Source organism: Anopheles stephensi, chromosome X (genome assembly GCF_013141755.1).
Source record: "Anopheles stephensi strain Indian chromosome X, UCI_ANSTEP_V1.0, whole genome shotgun sequence".
Lineage (NCBI taxonomy): Eukaryota > Metazoa > Arthropoda > Insecta > Diptera > Culicidae > Anopheles > Anopheles stephensi.
Window position 1 is genome coordinate 22,680,238 of NC_050201.1, and position 21,473 is coordinate 22,701,710.

The window sequence follows — 21,473 nt, forward strand, 5'->3', positions numbered from 1 at the left end:
TGACACAATTATAAAGTCTTATGCTGGGAACACTTATATGTTTGTTAGGTGGAAAACGGGCTTGTTGAGAGGGTTAGGTGGACTTTAGCGGGTTTTGTTTGCTCTTTATCAAACAACTATTTTTATTTTGCTAATTTGTTAAGTAAGGGTTTTGGATATGGATTTATGGGGAAAAACAATGTTGAGAGAATTGGCGCTAGTTTGAGGATTTAATAGATTTTGGTTAAATTTGTTCAGATTTGAATTCAACGGGACAGTTATTTTAACAGAAAGTGGACTTTCCAAGACGAGAGTGGGAAGGAAGATGGTATTACGGGTGATCTACGGAGCTTGAGATAATACTTCGCTAAGGATGGTGGGGGAGGTAGAAGACGAAAAAATATGTGGTCTACGTTGACGGGTACGGGGGAAATTTGTAACGTAAGGCCACTGATTCAATTAACGCAAGCCGTGGTTCGCAGAAGGCGATTAAAAGAAAAATTAAATTAATTAAACAAATAAGAGAAAGCACTTCCGACGGGAATAAATAAACGAAAATCTAACTCAAAAGCCGTCGGAAGAATGTCGCAGAAGGCAACTTAATAAAATCACAATTAAAAAACCTGTTCCAACGGGCGAATTAAGAAAACAATCGAAAACTAATCAAATGCAAAAAGCCGTCGGAACTTTGTCGCAGAAGGCAACTTAATTAAACCACCACAGACAATTTTGACGTCGGGGGATTTTAAGAGATACTTCAAAACTAATTTAACACAAAACCCGACGGCAATTGTCGCAGAAGGCAACTTAATTAAAAGCACGGCAATCAGAATCACTATCACAATTATCACGGCGGCAAAACCCACGGCACTGAATCAACTCTAGCGAGACTGGATTGGCAGAAGGCCGCTCCAAATTTGGCTTCTACGCAAGACTGTCAAAATACCGGAAGTTTAATTGTAGAAGACAATTAATCAAAAATTCCCTGAGGTAATCGACAGACATGCAGGCCTCCCACTTTACTACACGACTGACACTGCACCGTAAAGCCGCTGATTTGATTAACGCAAGCCGTGATTCGCAGAAGGCGATTAAAAGAAAAGTATAATTTATTTATCAAACAGGAGAAAGCACTTCCGGTGGGAATGAATAAAAGAAAAATCTAACTCAAAAGCCGTCGGAAGAATGTCGCAGAAGGCAACTTAATAAAAATCACAATTAAAAAACCTATTCCAACGGGCGAATAAAGAAAACAATCGAAAACTAATCAAATGCAAAAAGCCGTCGGAACTTTGTCGCAGAAGGCAACTTAATAAAAACCACCACATAAAATTTTTGCCGTCGGGAGATTTTAATAGACACTTCAAAATTAATTTAACACAAAACCCGACGGCAATTGTCGCAGAAGGCAACTTAATTAAAAGCACGGCAATCAAATCACTATCACAATTATCACGGCGGCAAAACCCACGGCACTGAATCAACTCTAGCGAGACTGGATTGGCAGAAGGCCGCTCCAAATTTGGCTTCTACGCAAGACTGTCAAAATACCGGAAGTTTAATTGTAGAAGACAATTAATCAAAGTTCCCTGAGGTAATCGACAGACACGCAGGCCTCCCACTTCACTACACAACGTGGATAACGGGCTTGTTGAGAGGGTTAGGTGGAATTTAGCGGGTTTTGTTTGCTCTTTATGAAACAACTATTTTATTTTGCTAATTTGTTAATTAGGTGGTTTGGATATGGATTTATGGGAAAAAGCAATGTTGAAAGGATTTACGCTAGTTTGAGGATTTAAAAGATTTTTTGGTTAAATTTGTTCAGATTTGAATTCAACGGGACAGTTATTTTAACAGAAGGTTGGACTTTCCAAAACGAGAGTGGGAAGGAAGATGGTATTACGGGTGATCTACGGAGCTTGAGATAATACTTCGCTAAGGATGGTGGGGGAGGTAGAAGACGAAAAAATATGTGGTCTACGTTGACGGGTACGGGGGAAATTTGTTACGTAAGGCCACTGATTCAATTAACGCAAGCCGTGGTTCGCAGAAGGCGATTAAAAGAAAAATTAAATTAATTAATCAAATAAGAGAAAGCACTTCCGACGGGAATAAATAAACGAAAATCTAACTCAAAAGCCGTCGGAAGAATGTCGCAGAAGGCAACTTAATAAAATCACAATTAAAAAACCTGTTCCAACGGGCGAATTAAGAAAACAATCGAAAACTAATCAAATGCAAAAAGCCGTCGGAACTTTGTCGCAGAAGGCAACTTAATTAAACCACCACAGACAATTTTGACGTCGGGGGATTTTAAGAGATACTTCAAAACTAATTTAACACAAAACCCGACGGCAATTGTCGCAGAAGGCAACTTAATTAAAAGCACGGCAATCAAATCACTATCACAATTATCACGGCGGCAAAACCCACGGCACTGAATCAACTCTAGCGAGACTGGATTGGCAGAAGGCCGCTCCAAATTTGGCTTCTACGCAAGACTGTCAAAATACCGGAAGTTTAATTGTAGAAGACAATTAATCAAAGTTCCCTGAGGTAATCGACAGACACGCAGGCCTCCCACTTCACTACACAACGTGGATAACGGGCTTGTTGAGAGGGTTAGGTGGAATTTAGCGGGTTTTGTTTGCTCTTTATGAAACAACTATTTTATTTTGCTAATTTGTTAATTAGGTGGTTTGGATATGGATTTATGGGAAAAAGCAATGTTGAAAGGATTTACGCTAGTTTGAGGATTTAAAAGATTTTTTGGTTAAATTTGTTCAGATTTGAATTCAACGGGACAGTTATTTTAACAGAAGGTTGGACTTTCCAAAACGAGAGTGGGAAGGAAGATGGTATTACGGGTGATCTACGGAGCTTGAGATAATACTTCGCTAAGGATGGTGGGGGAGGTAGAAGACGAAAAAATATGTGGTCTACGTTGACGGGTACGGGGGAAATTTGTAACGTAAGGCCACTGATTCAATTAACGCAAGCCGTGGTTCGCAGAAGGCGATTAAAAGAAAAATTAAATTAATTAATCAAATAAGAGAAAGCACTTCCGACGGGAATAAATAAACGAAAATCTAACTCAAAAGCCGTCGGAAGAATGTCGCAGAAGGCAACTTAATAAAAATCACAATTAAAAAACCTGTTCCGACGGGCGAATTAAGAAACTATCGAAAACTAATCAAATGCAAAAAGCCGTCGGAACTTTGTCGCAGTAGGCAACTCAATAAAAAACCACCGCATAAAATTTTGCCGTCGGGGGATTTTAATAGACACTTCAAAATTATTTTAACACAAAACCCGACGGCAATTGTCGCAGAAGACAACTTAAATAAAAGCACGGCAATCAAATCACTATCAAAATTATCACGGCGGCAAAACACACGGCACTGAATCAACACTAGCGGGACTGGATTGGTAGAAGGCCGTTCCAAATTTGGCCTCTACGCAAGACTGTCGTAAAACCGGAAGTTTAATTGTAGAAGACAATTAATCAAAATTCCCTGAGGTAATCAACAGACACGGAGGCCTCCCACTTCACTACACTAATGACACTGCACTGTAAAGCCACTGATTCAATAAACGCAAGCCGTGGTTCGCAGAAGGCGATTAAAAGAAAAGTATAATTTATTTATCAAACAGGAGAAAGCACTTCCGGTGGGAATGAATAAAAGAAAAATCTAACTCAAAAGCCGTCGGAAGAATGTCGCAGAAGGCAACTTAATAAAAATCACAATTAAAAAACCTATTCCAACGGGTGAATAAAGAAAACAATCGAAAACTAATCAAATGCAAAAGCCGTCGGAACTTTGTCGCAGAAGGCAACTTAATAAAAACCACCACATAAAATTTTGCCGTCGGGGGATTTTAATAGACACTTCGGCATTTGGCTACCTTTTTTTTTTTTTTTTTTTTTTGTTTACGGGGAGGGAACCTTCAAAAGGTACACCGTCACGGGGGCATGTCACGGCATGACAGTGCTCCCCGATCTGGGTTATGTGGGATTCACCGTGACACCAGGCCCGAGAAGCGGACTTGGCAACCGGTGGGACCTCACTAAACCACTCCTCGACCTGATCCGACCCCTGCCGATGCGCTGAAGTGCGAAGTACTCCATGTAGGGACGTGTGTGCTGTGCACCCTTGCTGTTGTTGTCGTCCTAGTTGTCTGTGCTGCTGCTGCTGCTTCGCGTCTTCCTTCTGCCAGTGCTGCTCCAATCCGCTCGTCCGTTGCCGTAACTACCGGGTGGGTTTTTGCTCAAGCAAAGGCCCTGGTTACTCGTCGCTGCCGCTGCTGCATCCAAATTTGGTGTCCTATGTTGTGGAAAAGAGGAAGTTATTAGTGCCCAGCTTGCTCTCTCGTCCGCTGTCGATGTTGTCGCCGTCGTCTTGCCGTTGGCGGACTCTCCTCATTCCACCTCAGTTGAAGTGTTTTGAAGATCGTCCGAGCGGCAGTTCGAACCGCCTCCCATGTACTGCTGCTTGCACACATTTCCGCCGCTAGATTGTTCATCGTGAGGCGGGTGTGGCACTGCTGTTGCATCTCCTGCTGTGCCCGAGCGAACCGTGGACAGTGAAACATGACATGCTCGACATCCTCCACGGTGTTTTCACACACCGGGCAGTTTGGCGAGCCGTCCAGGATGCCTTTGTCGACGAAGTAGCTCCGGAGAAATCCATGACCTGTAAATAGTTGGGAAACGTAAAAGTCAACTTCTCCGTGCTTGCGATTCACCCAGGACATAATGTCTGGGATCATTCTCCTCGTCTTCAAACCCGGCGCTCTCTGTTGTTCTGCTCCAGCTGTCCACTGTTGCTGCCAGCGTCTCAGCGTCTCCTCACGCTGCCGTTCTCGTATTCCCGGTGCTGGACCGCCCCGCGCTGCCTTCTCGTCGTGGCAGCGTATGTCCTCCTCTAGGAGAAGAACTAACGGGATGGTACTAGCAACCACACAGGCGGCGTCGTATGAGGTCGTCTGAAAGGCGCTGGCAACTCGAAGCACCCCTGTCCGATGCGTTCTCTGGATCGTGGTGCGATGGATCTCCTTTTGAAGAAGTGATCGTCCCCACGCCGGTGCCGCATAGCGTACGATGCTGTTCCCCACGTTGACCAGCGGTCTCCTTCTGCTGCTCTTCGGTCCACATTTGTTCGGCATCAAGGCGGTCAGGGCATTCGTTATTCGAGATGCCTTGGTGCACACCTTCTCCAGATGCCGGCCGTGGTGCTGTTTGCGGCAGAGTTCGACCCCTAGGTACTTGAGCGATTCCTCCGAGTTAATCGTGTGCCCACCCGCAGTCAGTTGGCCTATCTGCGGGTTGTGATGGGTGCAGAAGATCATGTAGCCGGTCTTTTGGTGGGCCACCTGTAGACCAACTCCGCTCATCCAGCGCTCGATCGTCTCAAGTTTCCTCGTAGCATGGTCGCTGACTTCCTGCGTATCTCTACCGATGAGGGTGAAGGCCACGTCGTCAGCAAATCCGATGATGTCCGCCCGCTTCCCGGACAACTCCACACGGAGAAGATCGTCATACACGACGTTCCAGAGTGTTGGTCCTAAAACCGAACCCTGCGGAACACCAGCCGACACTGGTTGCGAAACCAGCCCTTCATCCGTCTCGTAGTGGAGTGTGCGATTGACGAAGTAGTTCCGCAGCATCGCCTGAAGGTACGGTGGCGTGTTTCTTCTCTGCAGAGCTTCTCCAATCGCTGTCCAGTTGGCCATGTTGAAGGCGTTCTTCACGTCGATTGTCACCATCGCACACAGTCGGTCGCCTTTGCGCTTCTTGTCCAGCGCAACTCTTCCGTTGGCGAGCACCCTGTTGATGGCGTCCATAGTGGAGCGTCCTTTCCGGAATCCATACTGAGCATCAGCCAGTCCTCCCGTGGCATCGAGATGATCCGTGAGCCTGCGCTGTATGAGTCGCTCAAGCACTTTACCAAGGACGCTCAGCAGACAGATTGGCCGGTACGACGACGACTCCCCGGGTGGTTTCCCTGCCTTGGAGAACAGCACCAATCGTTGCCTTTTCCATTCCTCCGGGAAGTGGCCGCAGTTAATGTAGTGCTGGAACGTTCTCCTGAAGACGCCGGGAAAAGCCTTCATCGCTGTTATCAGGGCCACGTTTGGGATGTTATCATCACCGGGGGCGCGCTGTGGGTTGAGCGATTTTGCAATGCTCACCAACTCGTCCTCAGTAACTGGATCCCGCTCCGAGTCCTGTTCCGTCCATTCTGCCAATGTTGGCCACTCCATAGGTGGCCGCTCTGGAAAGAGCTCCCCGACGATGTGGCGCAGTTTAGTGGGATCCCGTTCCATAGGCACGCGAGCTCCTTCCCATTGCTGCTTCTTGATTTTGTAGCCGGGCCCGAATCCGTGAGGCCCCAGCTGTTCGGGCAACTCGTCGCTGCTGGCCTTCTTGCTGGCCTTGACCGCTCGATCCAGTGCTGCCCTCGCTGCAGTATAGGCCGGCCGCCTTTCGTCTCGTTGTTCGTCCGTTCGGGCTCTCCGTAGTCTTCTGCGCATTCCGATGTAGGTCCGTCGTAACTGGGCAATCTCGTCATTCCACCAGTACACTGATCGTCTTCCCCCTCTGGCTGCCTGCAGTCGCGGCATTGTGGCGTCGCACGCTGTGGACATTGCTTGCGTCAGCTCATCTGCCATTAGAGTACGGTCATGGATGTCTAGCGACCCCATGATCTCGACGAACAGGTCCTCGTTGAAGAACCGAGTTGCCCATCTGCCCTCCGTTGCCTGTTGCTGTCCTCGACCAGTGCTTGTCTGTGCCGTCGTCCTCCCAACCGTAAACTTGATGGTGTTATGGTCGCTCGGATTTTCGTCGCAGACTCGCCAGTTGTTGTCGCCCACGAGAGACCTGCTACAAAAGGTTACGTCGACAATGGAGCTGCGGCCACTGTGGCTGACCCATGTTGGCCGGTTACCCCGGTTCAACAGGACCAGTTCGAGCGAAGCCGCTGCGTCCATCACGATTGCTCCCCTGTGCACCCGCTCTCCATCGTTGCTCCTACGCTCCATTCCCCACGTTCCTGACCAGGCGTTGACGTCTCCGCCGATCACGGTGTCCCGGTTGCGTGGAATCACAGACGCTATTTCAGTCCACTTACGTCTGTAGTCTTCTATCGTCGCATTGGGACCCACAGGAGGTAGATATACAGAGCAGAACACAATGCCGCGCATCTCCACCACGACGAAGCTGTCCCGCCGGTTCTCGATGATGCGCTGGATGGGGTATCTTCCTGTTGAAACCGCTGCGACTCTGCCCGTCGGGTCCACCACCCAGTTGCTATTGTTCTCTGGGATCCGGTATGGATCTGAGAGCAGCAAGAGGTCGTGGCCCTCCGTTCGGGCCGTCTGCAGCAGCATGTCCTGGGCCAGCTGGCTGTGGTTCAGGTTCTGTTGGAGGACCTTAGGCGCGCCGGTTGGGCCGTGAAGGTACTACGTCTCCTACTTGGCGGCACTGGCGCTGTCCAAACGAGTGCCCGATTGCTTCCGGGCCCTTGCAGACTAGGCACTTCCGCTCCTTAACACACTGTCCCGTGTGTTTTGGTTCTGCGCAGCGATGGCATTTGCTCGACCGGTCCTTTCCACGGCAGTGGGACGCAATGTGACCGTACTCGTAGCAGCGGTAGCACTGGCGCTTCGCCTCCACCTTCTTCAGCCGACAGCACCGACTGAACCCGATGACGTGCTGATTTTGCAGAACCGCATCTGTAACCGCCGCTTCCGGACAGCCGAAGAACGCTACTAGCGTTCCGTAGCTGGACTTGGCGGTGCTGATCTGTTCCGCGTACAGCGTCACTCCCAGGGCGGCGCTCAGGTCCGTGGCGATCTCCTCGTTTGAGCAGCTTGGGGGGATGTTGGTGCAGATCAGCCTGGTGGTGGGGGTCCTTGGTCGGACTTTTGCCTTGTCCTCCAGCGCAGCTGATACCCTCTTCCACATTTCCAGGGTTTCCGCGTGGTCTGTGCAGGAGAGTTCCAGAAGAATATTCCCCTGGAAGTTCGTCCTCGTGCGCACGACCTTCTGGCGGTCATCCCCGAGCTTTTCCTTCAGAATACGCATGATGTCCTTCTGGGTGGTGGAGTTGATGGTTTCCACCTCCAGCGCGTCCGGCTGCCTACTGCTGCGTTTTGGTGACTGTTGCTCCCTCGGTGGCTGCTGCTGCTCCGGCTGCGGCTTTTGTAACTGTGCTGCTGCAATGACCGCGGCCTCCTGCTTGCGTTGCTGTTTCCGAGCCCGTCGCTTCGCCTGCTTGCTCATGACCTTTGTCCATTCGGCCTCGGGTTCGTGAGACTTGTCCTTGATCTGGGTTTGTCCGTTTGCGTTTTTGTTGTCCTTTTTCCTTTCCGTGTCGGTCCCGTTTTTCTGGGGTGAGGTCTTGGTGTTCTTTTTCTTATTTTTCTTGCTGCGTTTAGTTTCCAGTCCGGTTTTTGCAGATGTTGTGGCGTCGTCTGTCATCTGAGGGATGTCCGTTGTGGTTGGAGGGATGTCTGGTGTTTGTTCTTGTTCGCTAGCCAAGTCGGTCGTTGTGCCTATGTCATGTGGTTGTTGTCCTGTTGCTATTGCTTTTGCCAATTTTGTTAGGCTGTCCATTTTCCTCAAGAGTTCCGTGTTAGCCTCACTGATTATCTCCGCCATGTGCAGAGTGAGTGCAAGCTCGTTCATCGAGATTCCCGGGGGCAGCGGAACCGCTGGAGGTGGAATGGGCGGCATGGCCTCCATGTTTGGGGGCTCGGCCACCACCTCCTTATCTCCCTCGGCTCCCCGCTCCTCGGGTCCCCCGACAAGGTCTAGCTCGCTCTCCTCCACACATGTCAGAGGCTCGGCTGGGTCAGTCGATGTCGAAGTGTTTTTTGTCGTGGTCATTGTTTTGTTATCGTCGATTACCTCGGCCAGTACTACGAGGACGGACCTGATGGCGGCCTCCCAGTCCCTCGGCAGCGCAGAGAAGCCCCTAGTTTTCTGGCCGTCGCGTATAGTACGCACGAAACCAGTCAACATAGCACTTGCCCGCTCCACCGGATTGACCCGTCGGCCGCCAGTAGGGTATCGCTCGAGGAAAGTCTCTATCGTTTGTCCAGTCGGTGTTTTGTCGGTTGCGTCTGTGTCCACCTCGATAACCGGCTGCAATGTCGACCGGCGTACCATGCTCACCCCAACTAGGGTTCTTCTCGCAGATGCAGAAGTTCCAGCTGTCGTGGGGGCAGTCCCGGTCGGCATTGGGCCTCGCGTCATCCGTCGGGTGTACAGGGTTTCCTGTCTGGTGGTTATCGGGAGTGGTGATACACCTCCATTCGTCGATTGTCGTCGGGTGGCTATGCGGCGTGGTGCCGACAGCCGACCCGGGGATGCCGTTAGTCTTGTCTTGGAGGCGCTTCTGGTGATAGTCGGCATGATGGGAGAAAAAGAAAAAGGAGAGAGAGAGAGAGAAAGAAAAGAAAGAAAAGGAATTTCCTACCGGACGAGAAAGAGAGAGATCGCAGACTGGAAAGAAAGAAGGTCACAAAAAGAAAGAGAAAATTGCTAAAAAGAGGGAAAAAAGCAGAAGAAAAGAAAGAAAGAACGCTAAAAAGAAAGAAGACGCTAAAAGAAAGAAAATCAAAGGCAAGAAGGAAGCAAACGCTAAGAAGAAAGAAAACTGCTAAAGAGAAAGAAATCGCAGATGAGATGAATGCAGAGCACTGAAAATAAAGGAAAAAAATCGCTAAACCGGAAGAAAATCGTATGCAAGAAGAAAAATCGCAGAAACAGAAAATTGCTGAAAGAAGGAAAATCGCTGTTTGATGCCAGTTGAAGCTGAATAAATGGCCCGAATTATTCGGAGAACGAGTGAGAGTGAGAAAAAAGAAGAGAGAGAAAGAGAGAGAGAATAATTCCCTACACGACACGAAATGGAGAAGATTGCCGAAAAGGAAAGGAAATCGCTTGAATGAAATTTAAATGTAGACAAGAAGGGAGAAAATTGCCGAAGAGATAGAAAAGATCGCTGGAAATCAAAAAAAATCGCACGAAAGAAAGAACAAAAGTAAAAGGCTGAAAATGATGGAGAAATCTTTAACAGAAGGAAAATCGCAGGCAAGAAGGAATAAAATCGCTGAAAAGAAAAGAAATTCGCTAAGAGAGGGAAAATTGCTATTTATATGTCAGTTAATGCAGAAAAATTGCCTGTTTAACTGAATGAGAATAAGAAAGCATTGATTTTCCCACCACAAGAAGGAGTAAAAATTCGAAAAAGGGGAAAGGAAAATCGCGAAAGAAAGTATATCGCTATTAGAAAGACGGTTGACGCATAATAAATTGCTTGAATAAATAGGAAAGAAAGAGGCAAGGAGTAAAAATATAATTCTCTACAAGACAAGAAAAGGAAATCACGTTGGAAGAGGGATAATCGCTATTTTATGTGTCAGTTGGAACTGAGTGGGTGACCTGGGTTAATGGGGGGGAGAGAGAGAGAGATAGAGAGAGAAGAATTCCCTAAAGTGGTGAAGGAAGATATTTGCTTTTTGGATGTCGGTGGATAACGAAAGTGTTAGTTCGATAACGAACCGTTGTTGAACCGACCACGCGAAGGAGTGATCGATTCGGAGATCTCCGCGCAGATTCCTGGCCTTGTCAGAGTTGCTTGAATCAGGCGGCTAACCTTTTTTCCTGGAAAACCAGGAGAAGTTTTTAACGGCGGACTCGCACTACACTAACTCGGCGTGGACAACGGGAATGCCGTAGCTCGATCAGACGATTAGCCTTTTTTCCTGGATAACCAGGAGAAGTTTCTAACCGTGATTCTTGCTTGGCTTAATTTCACCTAATTCTTCCGACGGAGTGGGGAGGCACCGAAATGCGTAACCAATTTCCGGAGGGAAGGCAAAGGTGAAACTTTCCCGATTCTGTATGGATACCCAAACAATGAAACACAAGCTTCTACGTTGAGGTTTGGATTACAAGTCAATTTTTATTCTCAAAAATCCTGTCTTATATACTAAAATTCCGTGGGAAAAAGAACATGAAACAGCATTACATCGATCTCCTTTTTCCTAATTCGGTATGCTGATGCGTTGACCCCTGCCAGGCGTCGGCTAGTGTAGGAGGTCTGTAATGTTACAATATCTGGCAATTGTTACCCTATCGTTTTATGACCATGGGTAATGCATCGTGCATCTGTGGTTCAAATGTGTATGCCTATTTTCGTATTGCCTATTGCCTGCGCGTCGTTTATTCTATTCGTCAAGTTGGTCTTTCCTTCATTGCCCTACGACCGTGCCTTGATCTTCGAGATGGTCGTTTTTTCATGAAACTAATCGCGCAAAGACAATGTATGCATTGTGTTCTAGTGTTAACCCTTTTCGGGCCATGTTCTTCACTTTCGTTTTTATTACATGGCTTGAGTTTATTTATAATTTTCATATGTCTGGATATTGTCCCCTTTCTGATATTTCCAATAACGCACCATATTTTAGTTTTCCTCACGGTATGAGGCCTCTCTGTGACTTAAGGTTTTTTCCTAAGATAATATTTTCCGGTGAGAATTTATCCTAAACGAAAGATATTTAGTTATTTAAAATTGTTCTTCTAACTCTTGCATGCCAGTCAGTTTAGCTCAATTTTATTTTGTCGCGTTCGCAACATTCCGGCCCTCGTAAAACTATAAGTTTTACCAAATAAACGCGACGTATTACTTCCGAGATAAAATTTAACTTCTCCTGTTGAGTTAATTTTCCTAATATTTTAATCAATTGAATTGTCTCGCGCTCTCATTATACGACACCTGATTGTAATTGCACGCATTCTGCCGTTGACGGTTCATCGATGCTTGCAGTCGGTTGAAGAAACCATTTACAGATGTCTAGCCGGTGAGGATGCGTTGGTGCTTGTAGGTTGTCGAGGCGATGACGAAGCACGAAGGAGATGATAGTAGTGAGGCATAATTCACTGTTGGTTGCACATTGGACTACTCGTAGGGCTGCGCGTTGGGCGTTGAAGCTCAGATACGATTTTGATTGACACGATTTTAAAAAATCTCTACAGGATAAGAGATGTTGTAATTTCTCGTTGATTTCACACGTCGTCGTCTTAAACACGATGGCTTCAGTTGGGCGATTTCTCAAGTGGCTACGATTTGAAGAATAGTCGTCATTTTGGTGCTGGATTTTAAGATTTAGATATCGATAGTTGAAGATGCATTGTAATCAGCTGGTCGACCAAGATTATAGTTTAGACCGCAGTAAGGCGTTATGCGGAAACTATTGTAGACTTGGGTGTTGTTCAGCTCTGATTTAGTTGCACAGAAGAAGTGATTCTCTCATCACTTTGTATAACAGGTTTTTCATCTTCTGGAGATCTCAGCATCTTGACCTTGCTTTCCATCAGACTCGGCCCATATGACCAAACAGTAGTCTCTCGATGGTGTTAGCAAGACATACAGCATTTGTTCGACCTTGAACGTTTGATAGTTGAACATTAGCTAGCTTTCTTCGTAGATTTTAGTTGTGACTTTGCACACCCTTTGAAGTTCCACTTTTTTGTTGAGATAGCCAATTTCGTATCTAAGCACTAGCCAACCGCATATTACCGCTTCGTAGTTCCCTTCGACGTTGACCGTTGTCATCTAATTGTTGATAGCAGACCAACTGTTTCTGCCGGATGAAGAATGACGCTCTGAAGACTTCTCTGATTCTGGTTGAACTCAGATGTTACTGATGAAATGCGTTGCTCTTGCGCGGGTGCGTTGCAATTACAAGACTTTTGATATAGAGAGTCATAGTTGATTTTTCTTACGTTTGAGCTAATCTCTTCACTTCTAATCTTTTAGAAAACTATTGTGTATTTTTTCTCGCAATGTCCATTTGACGATCGTTTTTTACTTTGAATTTTTGAAAGTTAAAATATTTGAACGTTTCGTTTGTGTCGATTTGATTTGATAGATTTTCTTGTCTTCTTATATCATTTGTGGCATGCAAGAGGCTATTTTCTTTTGCGAATAGTTTGTTGGTTGCAATCAAATATGTAATCAATCCCGCTGGTGTATTACCCAAAACTTCAGCTGAAAAGAGAAATAACATGATTAATATAAAGGTCGATAAATTGTGGGACAATACCCTGAGGCCTTTGATTAAACCAATAAACCCTTTTACTATAGGCTTAATCGTTTGTGTGATTGCAGTAGCTTTCCTTGAGCTGGTTGTCAAATCCTCGTAGTTCCATGCATCAGAAATTATTTTCTTACTTTTCATCTTTATTGTTGGTAATTCTTTATCAATTATCTCTTCAATCATATTTTCTTCATGAATTCCTATGAAACTACTTTCAATTGGTCCTTTATTGGGTAGCCTGTGTTTCTTGTTTGACGGTGATTCAAACTTTTGTTTGCCGTAAACATTCAAATCCGCCAGTTCATTGACGGGACGGCGGTATTTCCCGTGTAAAGTGTTTACAGGTGTAGATCCTTTTCGATCTTTTTTCATCTGTACTTCCATAAAAAAGTTGGACTTTGCGTTGCAGGTAGAAATCCTATTTCTTTTCTTTTTTGTAGTTGATATTTGAACAACTGAATTTTCATTTATTAATTTGTAGCACTTTTGACGAATCTCTCCGGATTTGTCTCTCTTTGACTGATGGTCATTGATATCTCTGAGAGCTGTTTTTTCAGATTTTATTTTCCGTCGTTTTGCTGGTTGTTTTAAGCTTGACTTTGCAATATGCGTAGAAAGAGAAATTTGAACACCTGGTTTTAATCCACATTTTCTACTGAAAATTTGTTGGATATTGGTTTACGAAAACTTTCTTTCTCTTGTACTATCATGGAATATTCCTCTTCTTGACTTTCGGTTGTTTTTCCGTAAATTAGCCAACCAAATCTTGTCCTCATTGCTATTGGTTCTGTGGGTTTACCATATTTATGTTTAAACCCCATCAATAAATGATTGTTATTCAAGCCGATCATTATAGTGGGTCGAATATTTTGAAATCCTGAAACAGGAAGATTAGCAAGGTGAGGATATTTTTTGCTTAGATCATTATAATCTAAAGATTGAACAGGTAATTTCAAATCTTTAACCGTTCTCACATTCTTCAGTTGAAAACCTTTTTTAGTTGGACCCTTGATTCTTAATTCCACGTTTTGACTTTTAACGTGTTCAGTTTGTTTGCCTTGTGTCCATAGTAATTGGAGCGGTTTTACTTCCCCATTAAGGTTAAGTTGTCGCGCAACCTTTTCTTCTAATAGGGTTGAGGATGAACCTGGGTCTAATAGCGCATAGGTTTTTATTTTGTGATTGCCGTTTATTAATTGAACTGGCAATACTTGGAAGTGCGTTGATGATGTTGCTTCTAGTTCTTGATGATTGTTTACTCCTGCGATTTCAAAATTTTGAGGTACATGAAGCATTTTATGATGCCTATCGGTGCATCCATTTATCCCGCATATTTGCGCGGATCTACAATCATGTATTGTATGATTGTTAGATTTCAAGCAACCTAAACATAAACCTTTATTTCGAGCAATTTTTATTCGCTCAGATGGCACCTCATTGACCAATGCATAACATTTGATCGTTTTATGTAGCTTATTGCATATTAAGCATTTGCTTGCTTCTATCGAATTCTGTTCGAAATCCTTACCCTTTTTGATTGGTTCTTGAAAACCTTTGTATGGGATTTTTTGTTCGTGGAGATGAACGCCTCCACGTTGGGTATGTGCGGATATCGTTTTTAGCATGTTTGCCGTTTTAACGAAAGGTCTCAACCAATCGCATAGGTTATCTAGAGTTTGAACCCTTAACGGTGATTCCGCTTCAGCCATGTACCGGGCTCTTTTTTCCTGAATTTGGTGCGGTAGCCTAGCAGTCAACTCCAACACCATAGTGTGATCTTTCAGGTAGTCCGGTTCCCTCATCAAGTTTACTGTTTGAATGAGGTTTTCTAAAGCGTTTACCATTTCCACGACAATGCTTTTGGAATCTCCTCGGATTTTATACAGATTATTACGTAGTTCAAGATACACTAAATCTGTTCTTCCGAAGGAGTTCTTCAAGCGTGTCATTATTTCTGGCACGTTTGAAGAATCCAGCATTAATTGTTGAACGCTTTTGAGGGCTGCTCCATATAAGCCCTGTTTAAGGCGGTTTAAATTCTCTAAATTAGAGAATCTTCCCTCCTCATTAGTATCATCAAATGTTTGCTTAAAATTCGGCCATTCTACTGGATCCCCTCCAAATCTCGGCAACTGCATAAGCGATTGTCTTTTCAATAGCGTTTCTATGTGCGGCGATCCTTGTTTGTCGCTCGCAATAGTTGTTACTGCTTTTAAAAATTCTTGTAATTGCTCTTTTGATTGTTCTTGTTGACCAAGCAATAGTCGTGTGAACATAGCCTCTGTATCCTTACTAGCAGATTCTTTGGGCAATCTATTAAGTTCGTACGCTATTTTTTGACATTTTACGCAAAGCCAACATTCTTCCGGCTTTGGTTTACGTGATAGTTTGGCACATGTTAAATGAAACCATCTATCACATTCATAGCATGAGATCATGCTTTCTTCGGAAGTGTCTTCCGCCACGCACAATCGGCAACTGCCGGAAGTGTTCGTGGTAAATTTGTAAGGCATCTCGGCGGATCTTTAAACTTCCTACTCTGAGCTATAGATAAGAAAGTTCGACTTACCGTTTTCGGTGTTACCTTTCCTTGACGTGCCCGGTAGTTCAATGTGGTCTCGATTTCGCTGATAATTCACTCCGGAGTCGTACTAAAAAACCATCTGCACCGATAGTCAACTGACTTACTCCGTTAAGATACGCCTTACGAGAACTTTTTCCCACGTGCTTATTGCTGATAAGCACTGGTAATTTAATGTCCTCAATTTGTTTAAACTCGAGCACTTTAATGTGATCGCAACGTCATTCACTCGGTTAACTTATTGTTCCGCGGTTATCCACGTACTGATTGTTTAACACGATTTCTTTCGTAAGCATAGACGTCTTCACTAAAGAGTTTTTCTTTCTCAAACATTTAAAGTTACTTTCGAGTTTGTTTCGGATGTGAACTTTTTTCGTTCACTCCGGAGCCGTATTGTAACACTATTGTTCTCGGATAGTAAAATAACGTACTCCGTTTAGTTCTACCTTTTTGGAAGAACTTTATTACCCTTTGGTATGGGTTAGTTCGGAGCCGTGTTTATTGCTTGTATAAAGCTTATATCACGCACTGGCACTCACTGATGCTCCCCGATTTTGTTCTGTTCTGCACTTGTGCACATTGATATGATCGCAACGGCACTCGATCGGTTCACTTATAGCACTGTAGTTCTTACGTGTATTAATTGTAAATCGTTTCACTCGCTGCAATTCACTTTATTTTTCACGAGCGCAGAATTTGAATCTGAACCTTTTTGAAGCACTGCTTAGTGCGGGTTCAGTTAGAGGCTGTTCTTTTGGCGACAGCACACCACGAACGTAAGTTCGCTCGAATGAGTTGTTAACGCGCGCAGATATTAACAACTCCTCTCTGGAGCCACCATTTGTTAGTTCGATAACGAACCGTTGTTGAACCGACCACGCGAAGGAGTGATCGATTCGGAGATCGCCGCGCAGATTCCTGGCCTTGTCAGAGTTGCTTGAATCAGGCGGCTAACCTTTTTTCCTGGAAAACCAGGAGAAGTTTTTAACGGCGGACTCGCACTACACTAACTCGGCGTGGACAACGGGAATGCCGTAACTCGATCAGACGATTAGCCTTTTTTCCTGGATAACCAGGAGAAGTTTCTAACCGTGATTCTTGCTTGGCTTAATTTCACCTAATTCTTCCGACGGAGTGGGGAGGCACCGAAATGCGTAACCAATTTCCGGAGGGAAGGCAAAGGTGAAACTTTCCCGATTCTGTATGGATACCCAAACAATGAAACACAAGCTTCTTCGTTGAGGTTTGGATTACAAGTCAATTTTTATTCTCAAAAATCCTGTCTTATATACTAAAATTCCGTGGGAAAAAGAACATGAAACAGCATTACATCGATCTCCTTTTTCCTAATTCGGTATGCTGATGCGTTGACCCCTGCCAGGCGTCGGCTAGTGTAGGAGGTCTGTAATGTTACAATATCTGGCAATTGTTACCCTATCGTTTTATGACCATGGGTAATGCATCGTGCATCTGTGGTTCAAATGCGTATGCCTATTTTCGTATTGCCTATTGCCTGCGCGTCGTTTATTCTATTCGTCAAGTTGGTCTTTCCTTCATTGCCCTACGACCGTGCCTTGATCTTCGAGATGGTCGTTTTTTCATGAAACTAATCGCGCAAAGACAATGTATGCATTGTGTTCTAGTGTTAACCCTTTTCGGGCCATGTTCTTCACTTTCGTTTTTATTACATGGCTTGAGTTTATTTATAATTTTCATATGTCTGGATATTGTCCCCTTTCTGATATTTCCAATAACGCACCATATTTTAGTTTTCCTCACGGTATGAGGCCTCTCTGTGACTTAAGGTTTTTTTCCTAAGATAATATTTTCCGGTGAGAATTTATCCTAAACGAAAGATATTTAGTTATTTAAAATTGTTCTTCTAACTCTTTCATGCCAGTCAGTTTAGCTCAATTTTATTTTGTCGCGTTCGCAACAGAAAGGGTGGTTTGTATTAAAAAAAAATAGAAAGGAAGTGAGAGCAAAAGAGAGAGAGAGAGAGTAGAGTTCCCTCAAGTAAAAAAGAAAAATTCGGGAAGGCGAGGGATGCGTCGTTATGATTGAGTAATATCGGAAAGGGCTTGTGTTCGGAGTATTTTAACCGTGATCAATTAAGTAATAGTAATGATAATGAAGGGGGGATCTATGGTGTGGAAAGCCTGCTATAGATAGGGGGGATAATTTAAGTGATATTTTGATTGGCACAATTATAAAGTCTTATGCTGGGAACACTTATATGTTTGTTAGGTGGAAAACGGGCTTGTTGAGAGGGTTAGGTGGACTTTAGCGGGTTTTGTTTGCTCTTTATCAAACAACTATTTTTATTTTGCTAATTTGTTAAGTAAGGGTTTTGGATATGGATTTATGGGGAAAAGCAATGTTGAGAGAATTGGCGCTAGTTTGAGGATTTAATAGATTTTGTTAAATTTGTTCAGATTTGAATTCAACGGGACAGTTATTTTAACAGAAAGTGGACTTTCCAAGACGAGAGTGGGAAGGAAGATGGTATTACGGGTGATCTACGGAGCTTGAGATAATATTTCGCTAAGGATGGTGGGGGAGGTAGAAAGCGAAAATATATGTGGTCTACGTTGTCCGGTACGGGGGAAATTTGTAACGCTAACGGGTTTTTTCCAGACAGGTACACGGGTAGAAATTTGCGCATGCGTAGATGGTGCACGGGAAAAAATCCACCTGCTGGTGTGCTGGTGGTGTGCACGGAAGAAAAAGTTGTGCCTGTTGGTGTGCAGATGGTGTGTTGTGAATGAACACAGGTACAGGGGTAGCAAAAATAAGTTTAACGGACACAGAAAAATATTGTTTACGCAGGGTGGGACAGGAATTGGGAAAAGTGGGTTTAACTCCTGTACGGACGTTGGAAATTAAATTGTCAGGTTTAAAAAACGGGGTTTAACCCTGGTTGGGACATGGAAAATATTTTAAAGGTAAGAAGGGGTTTTAACGCTACTGGGTACGTTGGGTTTTTTTAAAATGTGATTTCTGAATGCGTATACGGTACGAGAAAAAAAAAAAGGCAACGAACTTTACGGGAAAGGGTCTGATAATTCTACACAGGTGAACTATTATATGCGTTCGGCTACTTTTGGTGATACAAATAAATCTCTACTCTTATATGCCTAGACTTGCCGGTTTGATGAAATGCTATCGCTGGAGGAGTGCTTCGCTTTTCATCCAGCACGTTGTCCGATGAAACCGCAAATCCCAGCAAACACACAAGAAACACGACACTATTTAACACTCTGGCAGGACTGGATTGGCAGAAGGCCGCTCCAAATTGGGCTTCTACGCAAGACTGTCGAAATACCGGAAGTTTAATTGTAGAAGACAATTAATCAAGATTCCCTCTGGTAATCGACAGACACGGAGGCCTCCCACTTCACTACACAAATGACACTGCACCGTAACGCCACTGATTCAATTAACGCAAGCCGTGGTTCGCAGAAGGCGATTAAAAGAAAGAATTTAATTAATAATCAAATACGAGAAAGCACTTCCGACGGGAATTTAAAAAGATAAGTCTGGCTCAAAAGCCGTCGGAAGAATGTCGCAGAAGGCAACTTAATAAAAAAACCTGTTCCGACGGGCGAATTAAGAAACTATCGAAAACTAATCAAATGCAAAAAGCCGTCGGAACTTTGTCGCAGTAGGCAACTCAATAAAAAACCACCGCATAAAATTTTGCCGTCGGGGGATTTTAATAGACACTTCAAAATTATTTTAACACAAAACCCGACGGCAATTGTCGCAGAAGGCAACTTAAATAAAAGCACGGCAATCAAATCACTATCAAAATTATCACGGCGGCAAAACACACGGCACTGAATCAACACTAGCGGGACTGGATTGGCAGAAGGCCGTTCCAAATTTGGCCTCTACGCAAGACTATCGTAAAACCGGAAGTTTAATTGTAGAAGACAATTAATCAAAATTCCCTGAGGTAATCAACAGACACGGAGGCCTCCCACTTCACTACAAAACGTGGATAACGGGCTTGTTGAGAGGGTTAGGTGGACTTTAGCGGGTTTTGTTTGCTCTTTATCAAACAACTATTTTTATTTTGCTAATTTGTTAAGTAAGGGGTTTGGATATGGATTTATGGGGAAAAACAATGTTGAAAGAATTGGCGGTAGTTTGAGGATTTAATAGATTTTTGGTTAAATTTGTTCAGATTGGCATTTGGCTACCTTTTTTTTTTTTTTTTTTTTTTTGTTTACGGGGAGGGAACCTTCAAAAGGTACACCGTCACGGGGGCATGTCACGGCATGACAGTGCTCCCCGATCTGGGTTATGTGGGATTCACCGTGACACCAGGCCCGAGAAGCGGACTTGGCAACCGGTGGGACCTCACTAAACCACTCCTCGACCTGATCCGACCCCTGCCGATGCGCTGAAGTGCGAAGTACTCCATGTAGGGACGTGTGTGCTGTGCACCCTTGCTGTTGTTGTCGTCCTAGTTGTCTGTGCTGCTGCTGCTGCTTCGCGTCTTCCTTCTGCCAGTGCTGCTCCAATCCGCTCGTCCGTTGCCGTAACTACCGGGTGGGTTTTTGCTCAAGCAAAGGCCCTGGTTACTCGTCGCTGCCGCTGCTGCATCCAAATTTGGTGTCCTATGTTGTGGAAAAGAGGAAGTTATTAGTGCCCAGCTTGCTCTCTCGTCCGCTGTCGATGTTGTCGCCGTCGTCTTGCCGTTGGCGGACTCTCCTCATTCCACCTCAGTTGAAGTGTTTTGAAGATCGTCCGAGCGGCAGTTCGAACCGCCTCCCATGTACTGCTGCTTGCACACATTTCCGCCGCTAGATTGTTCATCGTGAGGCGGGTGTGGCACTGCTGTTGCATCTCCTGCTGTGCCCGAGCGAACCGTGGACAGTGAAACATGACATGCTCGACATCCTCCACGGTGTTTTCACACACCGGGCAGTTTGGCGAGCCGTCCAGGATGCCTTTGTCGACGAAGTAGCTCCGGAGAAATCCATGACCTGTAAATAGTTGGGAAACGTAAAAGTCAACTTCTCCGTGCTTGCGATTCACCCAGGACATAATGTCTGGGATCATTCTCCTCGTCTTCAAACCCGGCGCTCTCTGTTGTTCTGCTCCAGCTGTCCACTGTTGCTGCCAGCGTCTCAGCGTCTCCTCACGCTGCCGTTCTCGTATTCCCGGTGCTGGACCGCCCCGCGATGCCTTCTCGTCGTGGCAGCGTATGTCCTCCTCTAGGAGAAGAACTAACGGGATGGTACTAGCAACCACACAGGCGGCGTCGTATGAGGTCGTCTGAAAGGCGCTGGCAACTCGAAGCACCCCTGTCCGATGCGTTCTCTGGATCGTGGTGCGATGGATCTCCTTTTGAAGAAGTGACCGTCCCCACGCCGGTGCCGCATAGCGTACGATGCTGTTCCCCACGTTGACCAGCGGTCTCCTTCTGCTGCTCTTCGGTCCACATTTGTTCGGCATCAAGGCGGTCAGGGCATTTGTTATTCGAGATGCCTTGGTGCACACCTTCTCCAGATGCCGGCCGTGGTGCTGTTTGCGGCAGAGTTCGACCCCTAGGTACTTGAGCGATTCCTCCGAGTTAATCGTGTGCCCACCCGCAGTCAGTTGGCCTATCTGCGGGTTGTGATGGGTGCAGAAGATCATGTAGCCGGTCTTTTGGTGGGCCAGCTGTAGACCAACTCCGCTCATCCAGCGCTCGATCGTCTCAAGGTTCCTCGTAGCATGGTCGCTGACTTCCTGCGTATCTCTACCGATGAGGGTGAAGGCCACGTCGTCAGCAAATCCGATGATGTCC

At 45.3% G+C, this 21,473-nt stretch overlaps 1 protein-coding gene across 1 annotated transcript; it reads right to left on the minus strand.

The window, feature by feature from the left end:
- Positions 1 to 7,376: 7,376 nt before the first annotated feature.
- Positions 7,377 to 9,215, minus strand: LOC118515146. The gene is made up of 2 exons (XM_036061851.1): positions 8,097 to 9,215; positions 7,377 to 7,886 (listed from the first exon to the last, which is right to left on the minus strand). Exons 1-2 carry the CDS (start codon positions 9,152 to 9,154, stop codon positions 7,415 to 7,417), a joined length of 1,530 nt encoding a protein of 509 aa, XP_035917744.1. The 5' UTR covers positions 9,155 to 9,215; the 3' UTR covers positions 7,377 to 7,414.
- Positions 9,216 to 21,473: the final 12,258 nt, after the last annotated feature.

Coding starts and splice junctions, on each gene's coding strand:
- LOC118515146 (XM_036061851.1), bottom strand. CDS start 9,154: ATGGTACGCCGGTCGACATTGCAGCCGGTTATCGAGGTGGACACAGAC. Junction 7,887..8,096: donor GACGCGCTGGAGGTGGAAAC/CATCAACTCCAC, acceptor AAGGACCCCCAC/CACCAGGCTGATCTGCACCA.